This window comes from Bos javanicus, chromosome 26, assembly GCF_032452875.1.
Source record: "Bos javanicus breed banteng chromosome 26, ARS-OSU_banteng_1.0, whole genome shotgun sequence".
Lineage (NCBI taxonomy): Eukaryota > Metazoa > Chordata > Mammalia > Artiodactyla > Bovidae > Bos > Bos javanicus.
Window position 1 is genome coordinate 40,039,190 of NC_083893.1, and position 24,909 is coordinate 40,064,098.

The window sequence follows — 24,909 nt, forward strand, 5'->3', positions numbered from 1 at the left end:
TAAACACTCAGGGCTCCATCTGGCTATGCCATTTCCTTGCATCTAAGACCCTCTTTTTCCTGTCATTTGGGGAAACCTTGTTTCCACTAATTCTTTAATTAAGGATTAATTTCCTTAATTCTTCTCTTGGTGTCAACTCAGTGATAGGTTTAAAAGCTTTTTGTTTGATTTATATTTCATCTAACATGTAATTATTTCCATCAGGATAGAGTCTGCCACATAGCTGGAAATAAAGTCCTGGGTTTGAGGATTACAGCTATTTCTGTATTGAGAAAGAGGATTAAACTTGGGCTTAGAAGCAGTCGGGTCCAGGCTTGAAACCAGCTTCAGTATTTCTAGTCACCTGTTTCCTCAGCTTTACTAACACCTTCCATCTGTATGTTGAATTTCCGTTTCCTAAGTATTTTCACCAATATCATGTCTTTTGAGAGCTGGGTGATGTTCCCCATTTGGTGAACAGATGAGACCACTGAGGGTGACCCCACGCTGTGCTAGAACCAGATCTTCGAACACCCAGAAGCTTCTATTTTTGTTCTGTTTTGTGCAGTCCTCGGTGAAGTGATTTAAAAGAAGCCAAGGTGGATTTCACCTTGTTGTGTGGGGCAAGTCACCACATGGACTCTGCCTTAAGGAAGTTTGTGAGTCCAAAGCTGGCTTCTGCATAAAGTCCTTTGCTGCCAAGACCACAGGAGATGAATTGCCACATACTTGCTTTCCAAAATTTAAACGGCCATCCTAACTTTAAAAAAAATCCACAATTCTCACATGAACATCAGACATCTTTTTTGAAGTAACAGAGAGAGATAGTCTTTGTGTACATCAAATAAATGAAGCTCTTGTCCTGTTTATGATCAGTTTGCTTAGAGGTGTGAGAGATGAACCGAGCTGGCCTTCATTGATGGGAGTTTGTTGTCAGAGAGACAGGGATGTTGGAGAAGCCTGGGAAGCTGCCTCATCAGCTAACCCAGTCACCTGGGCCTTTGGTCCTAAAAGTGACAGATGCTGTGGTTTTCTTCAGTTACCAAACACTGGTCTAGCCTAGCTTAGGACAGAAAGATGAAGTCCATTCTCCTTCCCCTTTTCTAGTTACACAGTACTGGGAAGGTTTGGTTGGATTGTGTGGCCAGCACTAATCACCAGCTGCCTTGGAGGTCCGCATTTGAGCCGAACACCTCAGAGGTAGTAGATCCTCTTAATGGCCACCCATTTATAGCCTGCGGCTACAACCCAGTCTTCCTCCCGTGTTTTTCCTCTCCTCTCACTTGCCTATCTCACTTACAGTGCCTCTGACACCAGAGGTGCAGGGGTTTCCCCACCAAGCCGTTCTCTGCCGGGTGTCTTACAGTTTCACTCATTTCCAGCATCTCTGCCTGAAGAGTCTCAGATCCCATGGTAAAGGGTTCATCCCCACCAGACTTCCGCTATTTCAGATGCCCTTCGCAGGTCTAGGTTGTCATTTGTACTTCTCATTAATCAGCTGCAGATCTGAGGTTCTCTTGACCCCCTCCTCCAGTTTGATTCATTTGCTAGAGCAGCGCACAGAACTCAGGGAAACTCTTCCTGACATTTACCAGTCTATCAAGGGCTATGATAAAGGATACAGATGAACAGCCAGATAAGAAAGATAATAAGATGAGGTCTGGGAGGGTCCTGGGCACAGGAAATTCTGTCCCCATGGAGTCAAGGCCACCCTTCTGATACATGAATATGTTCACCAGCCTGTTAGCTCTCTGAATCTCGTACCTTTGGGATTTTTGTGGAGGCTTCATCATGCAGGTCTGATCTATCATGAACTCTGTTTACAGTCCCTCTCCCCTCTCTGGAGAACAGGAGATGAAAATTCTAAGCTTCTCATCATGGCTTGATCTTTCTGGACCAGCCATGCTCCAGGAGCCCACCCAGAGTCACTGCAAAAGAACAAAAGATGTTCCTCATACTCTTATCGGGCTTCCCTGGTAGCTCAGTGGTAAAGAACCCATCTGCCAATGCTGGAGTACCAGGTTCAACCCCTGGACTGGGAAGAGCCCCTGGAGAAGGAAATGGCAACCCCCTCCAGTATTCTGGCCTGGAGAATCCCATGGACAGAGGAGCTACAGTTCTGGACAGTCCATGGGGTCGCAGAAGAGTCAGACATGACTTAGCAACTTAAGAGGAACAATATGCTCTTGTCATTCCTTGGGATTTTCAAGGATTTTAGGAGCTCTGTGTCATGAGCTATATTTCTATTATTTCACACATTCCCTTCCTGGTAGGGCTGAAAGCCCCAATCAAGGCTTCCAGGGGCACGTTCGAAGGGTGTTCTCCCTGACAAATCACACTGCCAGTGGTACAACGTTTCAAAAAAGGCAGATGCTGTTGAGGCCACATCTTGAGAAGACAGCTGAGAAGTATCAGTCAGTGAGACTTCCAGGGTTTCTCCTGAAGACCATACACCCTGGGAAGAGGCTAATCAGATGAGCTTGTGTGTGCTGTGTCGCTTCAGTTGTGTTTGAGTCTTTACAACCTTATGAACAGTAGCCCACGAGGCTCCTCTGTCCATGGAGATTTCCCAGGCAAGAATACTGGAGTGGGTTGCCATGCCCTTCTCCAGGGGATCTTCCCAACCCAGGGACTGAACCCAGGTCTCTTATGTCGCCTACATTGGCAGGTGTGTTCTTTACCACTAGCGCCTCCTGAGAAGTCCAATCAGATGAGTACCTTGGGCCAGTTAATGGCTACCTTTAGTTGTTTCTTTTTAGTTGTTTTTCAAATGTGTATATTACTATTCAAATCTCGCCAACAAATTTATGTTCTGCTAAGGCCATCTGTCGGAGGTAAAATAAAATGATTTTCCATTAAAATGTTATCTTTATCTGAATCCTGCCAGAGCTTTTTTTTTTTTTTTTTTAATAAGACAAATGTCAACGGGTTTACTGCCTATGTTTTCTCCTAGAAGTTTTACAGTGTCAGGTATTACATTTAAATTTTTAACCCATTTTGAATTTATTTTTATGCATGGTGTGAAACAGTGGTCCAGATTGATTTTTTTGGTTATAACTGTACAGTTTCCCCAACAGCATTTATTTAAAAAACTGTCTTTCCTTATTGCATATTCTTGCCTTATTGTCATTGATTAATTGACCATATAGGTGTCGGTTCATTTCTGGGCTCTCTATTGTGTTCTGTTGATCCATTTGTCAGTTTCCATGCCAGTACCATTCTGTCTTGATTACTGTAGCCTTATAGTATTATTCTGAAGTCAGAAAGAACGATACCTCCAGCTTTGTTTTTTCTCAATACTGTTTTGGCTATTCAGGGTCTTTTGTGTTTCCATATAAATTTTAGAATCATTTGTTCTAGTTCTGGGGAAAGTGTATTTTATAGGGATTGCACTCAATCCATAGATTGCTTTGAGGAGTATGGTCATTTTAACAAAATTAATTCTTCCAATCTATGAACATGGTGCATCCTTCCATTTGTTTGCATTGTCTTCAGTTTCTTTCATCAGTGTCTTATAGTTTTCAAGTACAGGTCTTCCTGCCAGAGCTTTTATCGCCTCCTCTAATAGTGTTATGGACAAAGGTAATCTCTCCCTTTTGAAGGTTTATTCTCATATTCATGTTTCAGGTCATTGTGGTGTATAATCAAGACTGAAAAAACCAAAAGTCGTCCTGGGGATTTAGACCTTCAGTAGATTAGGAGAGTGTGATGTACAAAACCACATTCCATCTTGGTGCCTGTTCTTACTTAGCTCTCTCTGGGGTGAGGAGTAATATTTATGATTCCTAATAAGAATTTTTCATCAAGCTGTAGGGGGTGGATGGGGGAAAGACAAAGTGACTTCTGTCACTTAGAAATCCTTAATCCTCCTCTGCTGAGCTTCTTCCCTCCCCAGGATTGGTACCTCTGGGGCTTGACAGAAGGACCTCCGCCTTCTTCTCCCAGAGTCAGTTTCATCCCCACCCCTCGTGTTTCCTCTGTGCTTTTTGTGCATTGTGTCTGAGTTGATTTTTTTTTTTTCCCAGAGCAAAATCGTCTTTGAGGATGCAAACTGAGGTTATGCAAGGAGTTTACAGTCTGCTTTTCTCTGTTTGCACTTCCTGCCTCTGACATTTGCTTTCAGACTAATTACGAGCTTTTCAGTTCTGTTTCCCCATGGCTCATTCTCAAACAAGGCGGTGCGATCCTTTCCATCATGAGGTGGAAATCATCTTCTGGCTCAGGTAGCTGCAGAATCACACTGCCTCAAACAGTGGGTGGAGCACACCACCTTTCATGGCCATGTATGTCTTTCTTTCTCTAAGGAGCTTGGCCTCTTGCCAGAGTACTTGTTCGAGTGAAGTTATGTTTGTGGAAGGACTAAATTGTCTCTGCCATTTATATATTCATTCAGTCACCATGTGTCGCTGACTTCTCTTCCCAGGCAGTGTGCTGGGTTCTAAGGCTTGAACAGTGACCCTGATCGTCACATGCCTACAGGGAGTGTAGAACAAATAGGCAGCTAGAAGTGCTGTAAGTACAACCGTGCCAAGAAAACATGTGATTTTTTTGCTCTGTTTAGAAATAGTTCACAGTTCCTTTTTTTTCTTATTTTATTTTATTTATTTTTTGCAAATTAATTTATTTTATTACATGGCTAGTTACTTAATTCACAGTTTCTTAAGGACTGCATTAACCTTCAGTAGGTAATTTGACCTGAGCCTCCATTTCTCATCCATGTAATGGCCCAATAGCTATGTCACTGTGTTTTTCTGGGGATGCAGCGAAGACAAGTTACGGAAGCGTCTAGTGCAGAGCCTGACAGAGAGGGGCTCTCTGTGCCTGATGGTCTTGTCCTCCTTCTGATAGAACACTCCTGGTACCTGCTCAAGTAGACAGTTTCTGCTTTCCTTCTTTTCTCATTCACTGAAATTGCTACTCCACCCACCCATCCTTCAGACTCCTAGAATTTCATGGCTTCCTTTTGTAGAATTTTTTACATTGTTTCTCAGAAACTAGCCCAGATATCTCAGAGGTGGCTACCAGCCTCTGAAAAACAGAGGAACCCCTGCTATGAAGGCTCCAGGAGAACTCTGGGGTCATTCTTGTAGGAGGAGGGCAGGGAAGTGTGTGTATGCGTGTGTGTGAGTATCTAAAAGAGACACACACACTCTCTGTGAATGTCTGGCGGGTGGGATGTGATAAGGAAGAATTCAGTGGAGGCCCAGCTCACCTTCCGCCCACACGTTATCCTGACCCAGTGCGGTTCAAGCCTGACTCTAGCCCTTCTCCTCCCCTGGGTACATCCCTGTCTTCTTTTGTGAAACCTCTGGTTATCAGGTCTTCAGCCATTCATTCAGTATGTGTGTTGGTGGGGCCTCTAGTGAGCGCAGGCTGAGAATCTAGCAGAAGGGAGAGAGATGCTGGACAGTCGCATACATGAGAGTAGTGGTGGTAAGTGTTATGAAGGCAGGTGCAGAAGGCAGTCAGAGCCCAGCACACCTGCTGGGGAGCTGGGGAAGACCTCTGAGGCAGTGTCATGTAAACCAAGCCTTGCAGGGAGGAGGAGAAGTGTGTTGGGCAGAAAAGGGAGGCTCATCACTGTTTCCTTGGAGCCCCCAAGAGTATACACCATCTGGTCCAGTTTTCACATTATCCTTCTTGTCACTAATTTGTTCATTCACTCATCTCGAGCACCAATTTTTGACGTGGGGCATAGAATGGCAACAGATGCAGATGCCATCTTGGTGGCGTGGTCATGGAGCCAACCCGGAACTCACATCCTTTTAGCTTTCCATGCGCATTTGCTTTATTTCCTCTTCCACGTTCTCAGGTTCACTGCAGGGATGCAGCATGATTTTGAGGAAGAGCCTAAGTAGAAGAAGCAGATGGAGGGGAAAGAGATCAGATTTTAACTTAGGGCTTGAGGACTGCTGCACACTTTGTCCAGTGTGCCCTGGACACTCTATCATCGGTGCTTTCGGTGGCTGTGTGGACAACTGTTGGCTCATCCATGTTAGAGGCGACAAGCCTGAGCTCTGGAAGCTAAGCACCTCACACTAGGTCACACAGGTGGGAGGCTGGTGGCAGGGGGTCAGTGTGCCTGCCTGGACCCATCCAGCTGTGCACAAGAGCATTCTCACCTGTGCTCAGTCCCCACGCCGCCCTTGCCGTGCTGTAGGCTCTCAATTCTTTTGACATCTCTGGTGTTTCAGCCACTGGGTCTTCTTGGTTACCTGGTCCCCTCCAGTGGGTTAAAATGGTTCTTGCCATTCCTGTGGATCAGGTGGTCGAATGACTTTGGCTTCAACAGCCTCAAACTCCGCCTGCCTTCCCCAAGGTGCTTAGGACCCATCCAGTCTCCTTTGTCTCAGCAGATGGCTTTCAGCTCCTCACCAGCAGAGCAATTCTTATTAACTCTTATGACTGATGGTACTGGAGTAAGTAATTCTACCAGAGGTCGTTGGGCATTCTGACTGTTCCTGGAATCACAGGCAACTTTACTGCATGGATGAATACTTTTAACCCCGCCTCTCAACACCCTTGAATTATGTCAATTGTAATGAAAGAAATTTTATTACAACTTCTTTGTAATTGAATTAAGAGGTATCATTGGTGTGATATTTAGAAAATTACACGTCTCCTACATCATAGTGAAACAATCTCTTTACTGCTGGATTAGAAAGGAGAGATTGAAAAAAAAGTCACTGTGGTACTGAGTCTGTTCTATAATTTTTATCAAAATCTCCCCTTGAAATTATGATTCTGGTTCGATAGCTACATCAGAGGCTAATGATCTTCTGTCAGTCATTTCATTAGGAATAAATAACTGTCTTTCCTGTTCACTTGAATGCTTTAGGCAATAGATGCCCTGTGGATCCACAGTCTAAGATTTGTAGCAATCTTCTCTCATCCTTTTTTTGAAAGTGAAATCTCTTATTAACTTAGAATGTTAATAAATATAGCTTGTCATATAAAGAAAACAGAGCAAGCATCTTAGCTAGAATGAACTATGAATTAAGAAACTATGAATGAGAAACTATTTTAAGAAATTTGGGGCCAAAGGGATGTAAAAGTAGGTGTCAACACGGTGAAACTCAGTATCATAGGAGACAAGCTACCTGACGGGTCATGTGCCATTAGAATGGCCTCCTGGCTGTCTGTCCTCTCATCGGAGAGCTTCAGTCATCTCCCGAGTGGAGTGGGGAACAGTATCTCTGCTGACTCTTCTCACTGGGTCTGTAAGTTTGTTCATTTTACCAGCTGAGATCATTTTACATCTGCTGAGAGCCGTAGGGGCTAAAAAAATGCTAAGAAGCTAGGAACCCAGCTCCAGAAATCTCTGTAAGCAAGCATGCAGTTATATAACTGAGGAGCTGCAGATTGCAAGAGTAGAGCTTAGGAAGGCTTTTCTTTGAGGATGAAACTTTCTAGAACCAGGCAGAACTCAACAGCAGCTGCAGAGCTGGCAGAGTTAGGAGAGCAGTCACTCAGCACCGAGCTAAGCCTGTTACAACTCTCTGTGAGCTCATCCTCAAGATGGCTTTGTGAGTCGAGTGCTACTAACCCCATTGTACAGATGAGGAAACTGAGGCCCCCCGAGATGAGCTCACACGGGAGAAGGTAGCAGAGCTGAGTCCTGAAAGGTCTGCTTTTCTCAACAGCACACAGTACTCCCTCCTATTGAATTGAGTATTCAATCCCTGAATCTCCTGTGTCACTTAATTTGTTGTTGCTATTGGTTTAAGCAACACCAACTCTAAAGCTTTTCAAGTGCTTCTTTGCTCTAGTGTAGAGAGAAGGGATAAATTGATGTCTATCACATTTAGCACAGACTTAGGGGATCATTTAGACAGTGGACCACTAGCATTGGAAACAGAATTTCAGTGTTCTCAAGTTGGCAGCCCACTGACCTAACCCTGTTAGTACACAGATGAGTTTCATGTGGTCTGTACTGTATTCATTTTCGATGAATTGTTCACATTTAAATGGAGACACTTCTCATAAATATCAGGGTTTCCCTCTTCTGTTAGAATATCAAAACTTCTGGGAACACTGAGCCCATGTGGCAGACACCAGCTTGAGCAGAGGGAAGGTGCTGCATCTTTAAATAGGCGAATGTTTCCGTTTTCCCCGGTCCTCATCACTCTCAAATGTCTCCCAATGGCGAGGCCAGGTATTAGTTGCCATTTATCACCACAAATGAACCATTGAATTTTTTTCCGAAAGTATCTCTTGGATCTGAGTGTCTAGCAATAGAGCAGTAACAGAAGACAGACCAAGAGGGCTTTCTGTTGCAAAAATGTTGACTTAACATCCAACTACTTAACTCATGCTCCCTATCTACCTGGCTCCCCTGGGCACGATGTGGTAGCCCCTTGTGGATCAGCCTCTTATTTTACAGAGCAAACTGAGGCCCAGAGTGGGAAAGAGACTTGCCTAAGATCATGCATTCAGTTAATGGCAGAGCCAGAATGGGAACCTGTACCCCACGCTCCCAACAGCACCCCACTGCTTGTTAGGAGTCTGCAGGGGCTGACCAGGCATGCATGTTCTGCATCCTTGGTTTTGGATGGTCTTGTGGAGATGTACTGGCAAACTCCTCAAAACACCCTTCAACATTAAAATTTATTCAGAGACTTCCCTGGTGGTCCAGTGGTTAAGAATCCACTTGCCGATGCAGGGGACATGGGTTCAATCCCTGGTCCAGGAAAAGCCCACATGCTACAGAGCAAGCAAGCCTGTGAGCCACAACTACGAAGCCCCCACATTCTAGAGCCTGTGCTCCCCAACAAGAGAAGCCGCCTCAGTGAGAAGCCAGAGCGTCGCAACCAGAGAGTAGCCCCCACTCACCGCAACTAGAGAAAACCCGCATGCAGAATGAAGACACAGTTCAGCCAAACATAAATAAATTAATTGAAAAAAATTTTATTCCACTACCCAGTATCGCCTTTCTCCCTCTTGGAGAAGAAAATACTTACTCTTTGAGCATCATGTGAAAAAGTTGTACAAATTACCTCATTAGAACACAATTCCATTTGTGGTGTCAGCTATAATCAGTTTGGGGAAATTCATTGTAATTAGAGTAAAAAATACAACCCCAAAAGCTGAGCCTGTCCCCCTGATTCTTATCTCATTTGTTTTTAAAGCCTTTTCTTTGGAGCCAGTTTTCTCATTTCTTGCAGTCGTTGGGGTCCAAACCTCTTTCACTTGGTTTAAAGTAAGCTGGGGAGAAAAGGCAAAATGACTTTATTTCACCTAAGTGTGTATGTGTTAGTAGCTCAGTCCGACTCTTTGCCACCCCCTGGACTGTAGTCCGCCAAGCTCCTCTGTCCATGGGATTCTCCAGACAAGGATACTGGAGTGGGTTGCCACCTAAGCTGACTCAGTAAATAGACCTTTCTTGCAAAGGGAATGTTGTAAACCTATGACAGTTCATCTGTGTAGTCAGAGATGAGTCAGTAACTCCCTTTCAGAATCACCAGGCAGGCAGATAGCCCTGTTCAGGCCACATGCCTAGCATCACCACCTGGACCAGCAACTCGTATTGTGAGGTTTTGCTTATCTACTCTCATTGATGACAGCCAAGTGAGCCCCAAAAGTGCCAGAAACAGGTGGGGAAGCCACCCTCCTTCATCTGCTTCCTAGTTTAGAGGCTTCAAGAGTATTTTTACTTCTCACAGCCAGTTCAACAGAGAAATATTTACAATCAGCTGCTTCCTGCCAAGAAAACCTGCTACAGACTTTGAAAACAAGGGGCATATGCTCTTCCCTTGATCCATGTGAGTGCTTGTGTGTGTGTGTGTGTGTGTGTGTGTGTGTGTGTGTTCTAAACTCTGGAGAGCAAATAAACACGTTCTGAGCCCCCAGGAGAGGTCGGCTCTCAGCTTTCTCTCATACCATTATTGTAATCGTATTTCTGTTGCTAATAATGTTAACAAAATATGAAGGCATTTATCATACTTTATCATCTCCATCTTCCAAAATGCCCGGTGCTCTGCTGCATCTTTGAATGCTCGGTTTTATCTCCTAATCATGCTGGAAGCAGGGACCACGTTTCAGGGGGAAGGCAGACCCTTGGAACAAATGCCATCTCCCTGCTCCTCACTCGCATACCAGCTTCTGAGGCTCTTCAGTGTCTCACATGCCCGTTTCTTTGAGAAGAGAAGAAGGTGTTGTTTGGCTCAAGTTGGAAAGCATTTCTTTAAAAACCTTTCTGCTTTCTTTTTCTCCCAGTTGAACTTGAATCAAAGCCTTGGTAAGTCCCAGGATCTCAGAGCTGAAACGCTCACGGGAGCATCTTGGTCCCAAACTGCCAGCCTCAAAGGAGGAGGGGGCAGAAAACTGTGGAATCCTATGTGTTCAGTATAGTTTGATAGAGCCTAATTCTCATTCAGTTGGTATTTGGGAAAACAGGCGTTTGGGCAAAGTACCTGAGCTGCCCATGGCTGGGCCAGAAGGAGGTGCATCAGAAGCCCTTTGTCAAAGGAGCACATGCCAGTTCAATAACTGTAGGAATATCAATGAGAAAGAGACAAGCATAAAGTTTAACATGGAATCAGAGTCTGTTGTGTCAGCTAGACAAGTAAGGACACACCGTGCTGCTTTAGACACGCTGCCCGGAGGACCAATAGGATGTGTCGAAGGAGATCAGCTGCTGCAGGATGCCAGCAGGATCTAGGCTGTTGAACTCAGCCTTTAAAATTCCTTTGAACCCCTCTTTTTTTTCCAAGAGGGTTTCCCTTGTGGCTCAGCTGATAAAGAATCTGCCTGCAATGCAGGACACCTGGGTTGGGAAGATCCCCTGGAGGAGGGAAAGGCTACCTACTCCAGTATTCTGGCCTAGAGAATTCCATGGACTATATAGTCCATGGGGTCGCAGAGTCGGACACGACTGAGCAACTTTCACTTCACTTCCTTTCCAAGAAGCAGATAACTCTCCATTTCGGAGGACCTGCAGCATGGGCCCCACTGTGAGAGAGAGGACGTGCTTTGCCTGCTCTTCTTTGAGCCACGGCCCCCACTGTTGGAGCTCAAATTTGGAATCCAAATTTGAGTTTCTGGGGTCAGGGAGGTGACCTGGTGGAGGTCAAGGGTCTGGCCTTGGACCACATGCCCTAGGACTTGACCTTGGTGGGTTTTTAGCAGTCCCTTCTCTTGTCCATCTTGTGAATCTTTCCAGAGGCTGGACTCATCTATCTTAAAGTCTCCAAACCATTGTTTATAGGGACACATACAAATTCCTGCTCAATATCCACCCTATACTTACTGACCTTGTTTTTAATATTGACAACTTGGCAACACCCAGGACTGCCTTTCTTCAGATTCAAATCTTGAAAACTTCCATCCATAACCCTGCAAAGCCTCAGGGCAGATCTTGGATGCTCATCACATTCAATGTACAGTCGTCCCTCAGTATCCTTCAGGGAATTCGTTCCAGGGCCCCTGCGGACACAGATATCCATAGATGCTCAAGATCCTTATATAAATGGAGCAGCAGTAGTTAGGTGGGTATACTGCTAGGCTGTCCGATTTGAACAAAGTCTATTACTCCTCCCTTAAGAGCTCAGAATGAGGCCAGTACCCACCAGAGCCAAGTCCCCAGCCTCTGCTGCCCACTCTGATGCCTCAGGGCAGAGTGTGAATGAAGAGAAGAAACAGAGCAAAATGGATGAGGATGGGGAGTTGAGAGCCCGTTGCACTTGCTAGGAAGGTGGCCAAATGGGACCGCTTTGGAACACACTATAAACCATCTATTAATAATACCCTTCATCATAGCAAACAATGTAGAACTGGCCTGGGCAATGCAGTTTTGCACAGAGTTTTACTTTAAACAGAATATTCAATGTATGCTGGCACTGCTTTACTGTTTGAGTACAAATCATTATTCAAAAATATTTAAGTGCTTCATTTTTATTCCTGAGATAAACCTGGCTTAATATTGTTTTACTAATAAAAAAACAAAACCAAGCAATCCTGTTACCTTGTTTAATTTGATTGTTGAAAAAGTTCTGCTTTGGCATAAGCTTTTGTTCATACTTGGGGAACCCTATTTAAGAAGACACATTATTATCAGAGATAATTCATTAAAACTGCAGGTTATTCATATTTATATACTATAACCATGATTATAATGAACTTACAACTTAGAGTCCTGCTTTTTTCACTTAACATTGTATCCTAAGTATTGTCTGTAGTGCTACATTTGCTGTTGTTCAGTTGCTCACTCATTTCCGACTCTTTGCGACCCCATGGACTGCAAACCACCAGCCTTCCCTATCCTTCACCATCTTCCAGAATTTGCTCAAATTCATGTCCATTGAGTCGATGATGCTATCCAACCGTCTCATCCTCTGTCATCCCCTTCTCCTTCTGCACTCAATCTTTCTCACTGTCAGTGTCTTTTCCAGTGAGTCGACTCTTCACATCAGGTGGCCAAAGTATTGGAGCTTTAGCTTTAGCATCGGTCTTTCCAATGAACGTTCAGAATTGATTTCCTTTAGGATGGACTGGTGTGATCTCCTTCGCATAGTCAGAATATTTTCCATGGCTGCATCATAATTCATTGAGTGGGAATAGTCTAGTTCTTTCTCTTTATTTTTTTCCCCATAATTACATAATAATTTTAAGCAGAGTATCTTCTAGATATCCCCATGGTTTTTTATTATTTCCTGAAGATGGACTCTCAGACACATTGTATCAAGAGGATGAATGTTCTATAGGCCAGGCCTTCTCAGACTTCAGGGTGCACACAGCTCACTTGTGGATCTTGTGAAAGGGGATTCTAACTTAGTACGTCTGGGGCGGTTCTGAGGTTCTGTATTTGCGACTAACTCACTGGTGCCGAGGCTGCTGCCCAGGCTTCAGACAGTCTGTTAAAGTCCTTGATGCCCTGGCGTTAGCCCCATTCTACCAACTCTATCAAATCACTGTGTAGGCTGGTTGCCTAGGAGCCCTGCCCCTCAGGAGTATTTTCTGATCAAGAGGAGAGTTTTGAGTAGACTAGTGTCCAGAGGAGGTGGGAGCTGTAGCCCCTTCCCCCAAAAGAAGCATCTAAACTCACTCCTGGCTGCCATTACCATCACCTGAGGAGTACACACACACACACACACACACACACACACACACACATAAATGCATGTGTGCACCATTAGGGTTCACTCCAGACTAGTGCAAATAGAAGGTTTGATAATGAGGTCTGACTACCAGTATTTTTGAAAACTTCCCAGGTTTTAAAGTGGAGAAGGCACTGGCGACCCACTGCAGTACTCTTGCCTGGAAAATCCCATGGACGGAGGAGCCTGGTAGGCTGCAGTCCATGGGGTCGCTGGGAGTCAGACACGACTGAGCGACTTCACTTTCACTTTTCACTTTCATGCATTGGAGAAGGAAATGGCAACCCACTCCATGTTCTTGCCTGGAGAATCCCAGGGACGGGGAAGCCTGGTGGGCTGCCGTCTATGGGGATCTCACAGAGTCGGACATGACTGAAGTGACAGCAGCAGCAGCAGCAGCAGCAGGTTTTAAAGGTGATTTCTGAGTGTAGCCCGGGTTTGAGCACTGTTGTTTTAAGTCCACAGAATACTCACCTTAAATCTCACTGACTTCAACTGTGTATTAAACCTGACTAGATGAAAAGCTCAGGGCTTACCTACTCCACCTGACTCCACACTTTAGACAATTGATCCAATGAAGCTATGAGTTGCATTTGCAGTTCTAAAAACTAATAACCATAATTTCTGAGAGAAGACAAGAAATGTGTCACCACTGGCTTCTCTGTCAAACCCACTTTTCCATAGCATTTGCTGGTCCCATCTTCCTGAGCTAAAACTTACCAAGCTAAAACTCCCTTTCTTTCCCTCATTTTTCAAAGCTAAGCGGTCATCAGTCATTTGTTCTGCAGGCACTTTTATTCATATAGAACTCCAAACACAGTATTAAAACTCTGTTTGCACAACCATGACCCTCAACCAGTCCATGAGCCCCTTGAGAGCAGAGACAGCCTCTGAATCAAGTTTTAATTTCCCCCACCTTGAACAATGCCTGTCTAGCACACAGTAGCTACCCCTCAAATCATTGTTGAATGAATGAGATTGAGTAGATTGTGATCGCATGCAAGCCTGAAAGGCTGTTCTCATTGTTGAAAGCTTCATACCAGCGTGGTTCTAGCAAGAGCACAGATTGCCAAGATGGTGTCTGGCGCCAACATGGTCCTGACCCTGGGGGTGTTGCAAGATGGTAGCCAGGATGCTTGGGTGCCCTGTGTCCCTGCCACGTCCCACCTGCTAGGGTAACACCTGCTGTTTGTCTTTGGCAGTTGCCTTTTCAGGCCTTGGCTTCACAACGTTCTACTTGGCTGGCAAGCTGCACTGCTTCACCGAGAGTGGGCGGGGGAAGAGCTGGCGGCTCTGTGCTGCCATCCTGCCCCTGTACTGTGCCATGATGATCGCCCTGTCCCGCATGTGTGACTACAAGCATCACTGGCAAGGTGAGTCCCTGCCCCAGGCCCGCCCGGTCCACACGCCATCTGCTGCTCTCGTGCAGGGATGGGGGGATACTTGCACCTACCGGGGGGAGAAGTGCGTGCCTGCTGTGAGAAACTAGAGTTCGCTGAAATGACAGAGCAGACACAGTTTTAAAGAAGATGCACCTGTTCAGGTGAGCTCCGGCCTTGCTGGGAACAGAATCAGAGCTCCTCCCATTCCTTCATGCTCAACTAGGCAGCTCGAGTCTTACCAGGAAGGCAGGACCTCAGTCACAGACTCAGATGTGACTTCCCTGCTGGATCCCTTGCCTCTGTTCTCAGACTTGGTGCCAAGTGGTGGTTGGTTCCTATTGCATTCACCCCATAAAGGCATGTTTCTCACCACTGATGCTCTTCCAGAAGAGGTTTCCAGCCCAGGGATGGATGCCAGCAGCCACTGCAGGGCTGGGTGAGGCTTACCTATATGTTTCAGCCCTGGGGTGTCTGTGCCAAGTCAGAATAACACAGGACAACTGAGGGGCTTGTTCTTGGAATAAAGCAAAACCGTGCCATGCCCCTCTGCAGATCAGCTGCAGCTCTCAGCTTGCCTAAACCACAGCAGCATCTGCCACGGCAAGAAAGGGAGCAGAGACAGAGGCAGTGTCCATAGAAGGCGTGCCCTCCAGGAGCGCAGGGCTTAGGGCTGTGTTTCCCAGAATCCAATACTCAGATCACCTTGATCAGGCCACTCCAACCTAGGAATTGGACTCTTGAGGGTGGGTTCGGAGTGACCGCCAGAAGTGTGCATTGTTAGCAAAGCAGTCCATTTATTCTGATGAAGTCTGAGAAGCACCATGGAGAGTTCCACTGTGTCAGCTTTCAGCAAACACAGTGCATGAAATGTGCCGAATCCTAATCCGGCTTCCCTGGATGAATGGCCTTCCACGATCTGTCTGTGGCCGGCCCTTCCTCTTCCTTTCCTGTCCTCCTGCCGTCCCCCGGGCTCATTCCCTTCTGCCCCCTTTTCTGACCACCCTCTTCTCACCTCTTCCCAGGTGTTTGTCCCAGTGGTAGTGAGGCAACAGTTGAGGCCAGAGGTGAGGGGAGCTCCTGGTTGGAGGTGACTTTGCCCCATCTTCTCCAGGGGACTTCTGCTCCTTCTCTGGCTTCAGCTCCACTTTCTACCCTCCTGAAACTCACACGCTGGGTGTCATGAGCTTCCAGCAGCAGCTTCAACCTGGGGGTGAAGGGTCTGGGAGAAAAGGAGGCTGATGCATGGTCTAGACAGGTGGAGACATCAAGGAGGTTTGAGGCCCTGCTGATGGGGGTGGTCAGTAGAGGCCCATCGGGCTACACCCTGAGCCTTGCCTTGTTCTCTGCTTTTATCAGTGACTTGGATGAAGTTATGGATAATGATCCCACACAATGGGGCAGGGGCAGGAAGAGAATCACTGAGCCAACAGAGCAAGGGCGGACCCATCGCATCCTTGGAACTAGGAATATTTTCCACCAGAATCATGGTGGCACATATGATTAGAGCATTTCCACATGAGGACTGTTACGGGCTGGATGGCATTTCATGAACTGCTTCTCATTTATCCCTTGTAAACTGTAGTTTCTCCTTTTGAACATGGGAACAATAATCCCTCAACATTTCCCAGAGCCATTTCATCGACTAAATGAAATAATGGATCTGAGTGTACTTTGTAAATGAAAGTGTGTTGCACAACTGTGAATCAATATTGAAGTTGCTTAGTGCATCATTTCTAAAGAAGGATGTGTTGTGTCTCCCAAGCCACTGATTTTGAGATGGACATGCTTTTGGCACATTTGTAAGCTCTGAATCCCTGGTTTCCACTTTTATTTCTCCACATTGGACCTGAGAAATGATGAAGGATTTCAGAGTTGATATTTTGGCTTCATCTTGGAAGATAGTAAGAACCTTTGTGTAGTGATCTTATCCTGAAAACCTAGGAAGAGAGGTTGGCCTGTCTTAAATGCTCTTTTGTTACTACTGATCTGTGGTTGGTGCATCATGAAAGGATGAAGAATCGCAGTTCTTGGCTTTGGGGAGATGCTGGACTTCATGCAGCTGGTGCCCCCAAGCCCTGTTGGCAGCGGAGCTTCATGCCCATCCTATCCAACTGGCACAGAAGGGAACTTGGAGCAGTAGAGGGAGAATACTAATGCTCTGTGAGCTGATGGGAAAGCAAAGCAAGAGAATTTATGATCAGTGATGTGTAGGGCTGTACTTTGGGGGCGGGGAGGGGCAAGCCAAAATTGCATCATGGTAGACCCATCCTGCAGCCCGAACTAAATGTGCCTGAGTGGGTTACAGGTCATAGATGTGGCCCAGCTACTCGTTCAGCTGTGCCATCACCTGTTCAGCTCATACCCTGGAGTTAGCCAGGAGCAGAGTGTGCTTTTCCTTGGATCCTCTAGTGGGCCCTGAGTTGGGTTCATTTTATCTTAATTCCCCTTTAGGAGGTCATCTGTCCTTGTCTATACCAGTGGTCTCAATGGGGAGCAACTGAACCTTCTAGGGGACATTTAGCAATATCTGGGGACATCTTCACAGATGGGATGGTGGGAGTGGTGGTGGCTGCTGGCATCTAGTGGGTGGAGTCCAGGGAAGCTCTTCAACATTGTACAGTGTATGAGATAGCACCTCCTCCACCGGGAAGACTTCTCAGCCCCAAACATCTATGGCCGAGGTTGAGAGAGCCCAGCTACACCACCGCTCGGGCTTCCCTGGTGGTGCTAGTGGTAAAGCAACCACCTGCCAATGCAGGAGACAGAAGAGATACAGGTTTGATCCTTGGGTTGGGAAGATACTCTGGAGGAGGGCATGGTGACCCACTCCAGTATTCTTGCCTGAAGAATCCCATGGACAAAAGAGCCTGGTGGGCTACAGTCCATAGAATTGGACAGAATTGGACACAACTGAAGTGATTAAGCACACACACACACACACACACACACCCCACATCTCAGCTCCATCTTTCTTTCCCTTATTACACGCTAAAAGCAGCAGTGTTCAATGAGTGGAAAATTTTATTTGTTCAACACTCACTTATTAAGGAAGTAATCAGGGAGGCTGCAGAGGTTTGCAGCTTGGAGAAAAGGTAGACGGTGAGGCCCTTGGCTGCTGTGTGGGAGGGTGTTGGAGGCAGGATGCCTGGCTGAGATTAACGAGGTGTTGTTTGTTGGTGTACTGAGCTGCCCAGTGACTGTGGGCGGGGGCCTTCCGTCATGATGATAATTCATGGGGAGACCCCTAGGCAGCAGCACAACCTGAGAACCTCTCATTATAGACTTTAGTTAACAACATTAATATTATGAGATTTTTATGACTCCATTTCAATTTTGATTTAAGCAACTGTGTCTAATGTGGAAGTATATCCAATTACTCGATTACATATTCATATCCAGTAAATAACCCATAATCTCAAATGCTTTGCTCTGTTCATTATCATGGTTATCAACATCCTTCCGGTCTTCTCTGCCTTCCCAGCGCCACTCCACACGAGTCTGTTGTTTTATTAAGTGAGGAACATGGAGGGCACAGGCCATGGTCTGGAGGGGCAGTAAGACATGTAACAGGGCTTCTTCACAAATAAAATCACTGGATGGATTATAAATCTTTCTGTGGCTGAAGTTCTCCTTGTCTCTGTGACATGCTGGCTTTTGGGTCAGCTGGAAGTTAGAGTCCCTGGGTGATGTCAACGCTTCACAAAGAAGCTTACCTTTGTGATTAACTGTGTGTTTTCAGCATTAAAACTTGTAGAATTCCCATGCTGGGGGGAATATCTATGGAGAAAAACGCACAGAAAGAACAGAGCACCTCCCTGAACCATCTTCTGCCTCAGTTCATAGTCTCCTGGGTTTATGGTTCCTGTCAGTGGACAGTCAGAGCCAGAAGTGGCAGGAGTGTGTTGTTTTTTCCATGAATGGACATAACGCGCTCCTTCTACCCTCAGATCCTTGTATCTGGATCCAGTGTTTCCTTATGTGACTCCAGCTTGCAAGTAACCTTCTAGCCAACACTGATTCTCTAACCATAGCTCTCTTAAGCAGCCCTGGGTGCCTTAGGTAGTGTTTCGTCATAAGAAAGGGCACGTAGGTCTGAATGTAATCCAGAGAAACAAGTCTCAAGGGAGGAAGCAGTCATTTGTTCCCACCCAGCCTGAGGCCGGGACGCGTCCATGTCAGTCACAGACGCCATGTTTACTGGCCTCAAAATTCCAAGATGGCGCCACTGCTTTTGCCAAGTTTCCTGACTTGGCCATGAAGGGTCTGTGATGTGCAATGAGTTCAGGTGTAGTTTCTGGTCTCTGCAGATGGGGTGTTTGAGGATGAGGGCGCTGTGCCTACGTGGAGAAGGAAATGGCAACAAACTGCAGTATTCTTGCTTGGAAAACCCCATGGACTGAGGAGCCTGGGGGCTACAGTCCATGGGGTCATCTGAGCAATGTAGCGAGCACCCTGCACCTAACTGTACCTGAACCACACTAAAAAGCCAGGCAGAGTCTGCTCCCTCCTTGCACAGTCCCATTCACCCCCTCCCCCCAACACACACACAGTTGAGGGACACACTGCTCACCAGTCCTCCCTGGGCTGTCAGAAACAATCTCTGCTGCTGCTAAGTCACTTCAGTCGTGTCCGACTATGTGTGACCCCATAGACGGCAGCCCACGAGGCTCCCCTGTCCCTGGGATTCTCCAGGCAAGAACACTGGAGTGGGTTGCCATTTCCTTCTCCAATGCATGAAAGTGAAAAGTGAAAAGTGAAAGTGAAGTCGCTCAGTCATGTCCGACTCTTAGCGACCCCACGAACCGCGGCCCACCAGGCTCCTCCGTCCATGGGATTTTCCAGGCAAGAGTGCTGGAGTGGGGTGCCATTGCCTTCTCTATGAAACAATCTCTAGATTTTCTAAATGAAGTGACTTGAAAAGGAGACTTTGGAACGATATCATGCTTCCCACCAAAACCCACCAGCCTTACATAGAACAGGAGCACTAAGTTCCTCCCTCCAAGATCCTCCTTCCCAGGTGAACTGATCTCATCTCTTCCTCCTTCCACAATTGGCTGCCCATGTGGTGTGTCTGCATTCACATTTATCATCAGCTGCCAAATGCTGCTTGGGGTCTGGGACCTCTGGGCCTTGGCTGCCCGTGAATCCACCATCTCTGCCACCATACTTAGGGCATCCCTGCGGAGGCCTTGAGCAGGCCCAGGCCACTCCCTTTCTGGGATCAGAATGCACTAAACAGGGACTGCCCTGGATGGGCCAGGGGTTAAGAATCCGCTTTCCAGTGCAGAGGATGTGGGTTTGATCCCTGGTCAGAGAACTAAGATCCCATATGCTGCGGGGCAACTAAGCCCGAGTGCCACAGCTGCTGAGCCCATGCGCCTCAGCTAGAGAGAAGCCCACCCACCACACGAATATCCCGCATGCCCCACAACTAGGACCCGATGCAGCCAAATAAGTAAATATTAAAAAAAAAAAAAAAATCCACTGGGCAGAGAGCATTGGGCCTTGAAAGGCTTTCTCAGCCAGGCTCCCTGCCCTCTGCCCTGGCCTCTGCATTGCTCAGTTCCCAGGGAAGACAGGTGTTGGCTGCTTCCAAGTCTCTTGACAACTTGGCTTCATTTAACAGTGCTTTCTGCTGTTGACTTTCTGTTCAAAGTAATTCCAGAAGCCACCTTCCTATGCCCACTGTAGTTCAGACCACCATCACCTGCTGCCTGGGTTATTGCAGAAGCCCTGCTACTGTCTCCCCTCCTTTCTCCTCTGCCCTTCACACTGCAGCCAGGAAGAGCCTTTAAACCCTGTCACGTGTGGTACCTGCTCCTCTGCCCCTGGGGACTCCTTGTGTCCATCAGCATCAAAGCCCAGGTCCTACAGCGACTGTGAGACCTGGTCCCGCAATTCCTGCTTCTCTGATGGCGTTCTCCACTGCCCCTCCTTGCTCATGCCGGTGCTTTCCCACCCCGGGGCCTTTGCACTGGCTGTCTCCAGTGCCCAGAATGCGCTTCTCTCAGATGTGTGTATGGCTCCTTCCCTTCCCTCCTCCTGATCTTAGCTCAAGTGAGGCTGTCTTATAGTGACCACTCTGTTGAAATCGCAGCCCAGTCCCCACATTCTCTGTGGTGTTCACCTTGCTCATCTACCACCTTCTGACAAACCCAGTCATTTCTTGCTTGCATGCTCAGTCACTTCAGTCATGTCCAGCTCTTTGTGACCCTATGGACTGTAGCCCGCCAGGCTCCTCTGTCTATGGGATTCTCCAGGCAAGAATCCTGGAGTGGGTTGCTGTGCCCTCCTCCAGGGGATCTTCCTGATCCAGGGATCGAACACATGTCTCCTGCATTGCAGGCAAATTCTTTACCACTGAGCCACTGGGGAAGCCCCAGTCATTTCTTAGGTATTGATTATTGTCTGTTCTTATCCACTTGAACAGGAGTCTGCACACTTCCACTGTAAAGGATCAGAGAGTCACTATCCTGGGCTTTATATGGGCCATGTGGTCTCTATGGTAACTGCTTGAGTTGGTGATGGTGGTGTGAACACCAGCCTATAAATGAATGGCTCGCATAGTTTGCTGCTCTCTGTACTGGAATATACTCTCCCTGTGGGGAAGGATTTGTGTCTCTTTTGCTGGTATGGCACATAGTAGGTGCTTGTGTTAGTTTCCCAGTTTCCACAAACTGAATAGAAGTTGTCTATTGTCAAGGTGTTGGTGGCCCCTCTCCCTCTGACACCTGCACGGGAAAGAGCTTTCCGTGCATCCTGCAGCTGATCAGCCCCAGATAGTTCTCGGCATCTGCAAGCATAATTCCAGTCTCTGCCTCTGTCTTCATGTGGCATTTCCCTTGAGTTTCTTCACATCACCTTCCCTCTGTATCTATCTCTGTGTTCAAATTTCCCCTTCCTATCAGCACACCATTCAGATTAGAGCCCATTCTACTGATCTCATCTGGGCTTGATGATCTCTGTACGGATTCTATATCCAAATATGGTTGCATTCTGAGGTACTGGGGTTTAGGACTTCAGCGTATCTTTTGGAGGAACAATTCTTAATGCTTAGCAGTGCTCAGTACATAAGTGTGGAATGCAGGAATTAATAATTTTGGTTAAATCATATTCCTTTCTTACTAATTTTATTTTCTCTATACACTGGTTTTCCTAAAATTATTCTTACTCTTTGTAAGTTCTTTCTTTTCAAAAATAAGCCAAAAAGTAAACTTCCAAAACCATCCACTCACTCATTCAGTATGTCTCTTGTACCTGTGTGTCAGGCATATTCTCGATGGAGGCACAGTATTGAGGCAGACAGACTAGGTGCTGCCCTGCCAGCTTACAGTGTAGCAGGTAGAGTGTGCATTCTCTGTGCTAGGTAAGTTCTTTTATAGAAGCTCAAAGTCACAAAAACGGGATGCATTATTAGTAGCAGAAAAAAAAAAAAAAAACCAGAAACAATCATGTGAGGTTGTTGAGTTTTCCAGAAATGGTCTTTACCCTAGGGTCTTGGGTCATAAAGCCCAAGGCATACAAGATACCAAGTAAGCCAGCTGAGTGATGTTGGATGTTGCCATGGCAACAGGGAGGGATGTGTTCCTCCCAGGGACCTGATAGCACATCATCAGAACACTTTCTGCTTGTCGGTGCCAGAGCTGAGTACTGGCACCTCTGTAGGCCAGACTCCATGAGATTCTTTCCTGCCCTTCAACTTCATGAGAAGGGGTTGAGGTCATCCTCGTTTTCCAGGTAAGGACTGAAATACAGGTCGCCTGATTCAAAGTCTAGCTCTCTTTCTACTACCATTGGAGCCCTCTAGGTATTGATTCTAACCTCCCCTTTCAAATAGCTTTGTTGAGGTGTAATTCATAACTCATAATGCATAAATTCTCCATTTTAAAGTATGCAATTAAATGGTTTTTAGTATATTCAGAGCTGTGCAGTCATCACCACTGTCTAATTCCAGAAAATCATATTAGCCACCGCAGCCCCCAGCAACCACAAATCTACTTTCTTTCTCTATGGATTTCCATCTTCTGGACATTGCATATTCTTGGCATCACATAATATGTGGCCTTTTATGTCTTGTGGTGTCTATTCTTTAGTGCATCTTGTAAATGCTGTTCAGGGCATCTCAACATTTACTGCATAATAACTGCTGGGCTGGGCTTCCGAGTGGCTCAGTGGTAAAGAATCAGCCTGCCAAGCAGGAGACCCAAGTTAGATCCCTGGGTTGGGAAGATCCCCTGGAGGAGGAAATGGCAACCAACTCCAGTATTCTTGCCTGGGAAATCCCATGGACAGAGGAGCCTGGCGGGCTACAGTTTGTGGGGTCACGAAGAGTCAGACACGACTTAGTGACTGCACCTACACACATGCACACAACTACTGGGCGTGGGGAGATGAAGATGAGGCACTCAAGGGGCAGTTAACACTGACAGGTAGATGTGAGCCGAGAGGTGCACAGACAACAGCCTAGAAAGCTAGTGCAGCCCCTGGTCCTCAACAGAGCCCCAAGGGGCCATGGAAAACCGTCTTCTCCAGCCCACACCAGAAGCCTGGTCAATTTATGTCCTATAGAACTGTAAAGACACACCTCTCTGGGAAAAGATGGACCACTCCTTTCAGTTTCTCAAACTGGCCATGCCCCTTCCTTCCTCTGCCAGGAAGACTGCCCTGCCATCTCTGCCTCCACTTCCTACCCCGCTGGTTTGCACCTGCTCTTCCTGCAGGGCTGACGCGTGGGTCTTGTCCTCAGAAAAACTCCCCCGATCCAGACAAGCCAAACCACTCTGCGGGCTGATCTCACAGACCCGCCTCCTCCTTCCTGGTGCTCACCACAGCTGCCGCTCACTGGTAAGACTGTCACTTCTCAGTGTCCATCTTAACCCCTAGGACTGGGAACACATCTCTTTTGTTCAGCCTCGTGTTCTGGTACTGGGCATCACTCCTGACATCTGATCCCCTCGCAAAATACATGATGGATGAATGACGTCGATGCTGAGTGAGAAGACCGTGGCTTGTGTACTCTGGGGACATGGAGATCCACACACTCCCCCTTTGAGCCTTCCAGTCCCATGCGACCATATTTGGGGTGAAGTCAATCCCAGGCAGTTTTTTCCCTAGCAAGGGCCGCTTGTCTCCTGCCTGCTTTTCTCTAAGCACATGCTGTACGGGATGGGAATGGGATTTCATTAAATGGCACTTAATGACAATCTCTCTCTTTAAGTAAGTCATTTTTTAAATCTTATTCACCATCTTTGTGATAAACAAAGCCCTGAATAACTGCTGAGAAGGCGCCTTTGCTAGACCTTCCATTGCCCTGCTGCTGCTGCTAAGTCGCTTCAGTCGTGTCCGACTCTGTGCGACCCCATAGGCGGAGCCCACCACCACCAGGCTCCCCCGTCCCTGGGATTCTCCAGGCAAGAACACTGGAGTGGGTTGCCATTTCCTTCTCCAATGCATGACAGTGAAAAGTGAAAGTGAAGTCACTCAGTCGTGTCCGACTCTTCGCGATCCCATGGACTGCAGCCCACCAGGCTCCTCCGTCCATGGGATTTTCTAGGCAAAAGTACTGGAGTGGGGTGCCATTGCCTTCTCCGATGCCCTAGTTGCTTCTAATAACTATGGTGGCACCTACAATACCACTTCTAATTCATTCCATTAAATGGGAAAACAGCGTTGACGGCAGTCACATGCTCGGCTTGCTGCCGCATCAGTAAGCTCGGGGAACGTACATTCAGAATGACTTGATATCTTTTGGTCCGTGATGCACCTTGTGCATGTGACCAATGCCTTGTCACAGAAAATAAAAGTCAAGTGGCATTATTTATAGGTTTCTCTGCATGGTCTGTTCAATAGTCAATGACTCAAACACAGATGTCCTGGGTCATTTCAGATACTCATAAAAGTAATACCCCATAGGCCTGTTCTCTGGGGTTATTAGAAAAACAAAACAATGGTGTGTCCCTAAGACTTTGTGCATGAAAAAGCCTGGCATGTTCCCTAGCACGGGCTCCTGCCCACAGGTGGTATGAAGTTTCTCAATTTGAGGAACTTGGTTTAATCACATTAATTATGCCTCATGACCCCACAGAGGAATTCACAGTAGTTACTACTTTCCAATTTCTTGGGTGACCATTTTTTTTTAAGTTCATGAATTTATTCAAAATGCTATGAAAGTGTGGCCGTGCTAAAGAGATGACAACTATAGACTGTTGAGTTACTGTGTGAAGAGAAGGATGGGGAAGGATTAGAAAGTCCCCAGTAGTGCTGGGAAGATCTCCTGGAGGAGGAAATGGCAACCCGCTCCAGTAGTCTTGCCTGGAGAATCCCATGGACAGAGGACTCCGATCAGCTGTGGTCCATAGGGTCACAAAGAGCCAACCATGATTGAAGTGACAGCATGCAGTGCTGGAGAGGAACACAATAACAGTGATGGGCACTATTTTTTTTTAATTAAAAAA

The 24,909-nt window shown here is 46.7% G+C and overlaps 1 protein-coding gene across 1 annotated transcript in view; it reads left to right on the plus strand.

The window, feature by feature from the left end:
* Positions 1 to 24,909, plus strand: part of PLPP4 (phospholipid phosphatase 4) — a 147,534-nt gene that overhangs the window by 119,839 nt on the left and 2,786 nt on the right. The window contains exon 6 of the mRNA XM_061403662.1: positions 14,276 to 14,446. Within this exon, the coding sequence (XP_061259646.1) occupies positions 14,276 to 14,446 (171 nt within the window). The remainder of the gene's footprint in view (positions 1 to 14,275; positions 14,447 to 24,909) is intronic.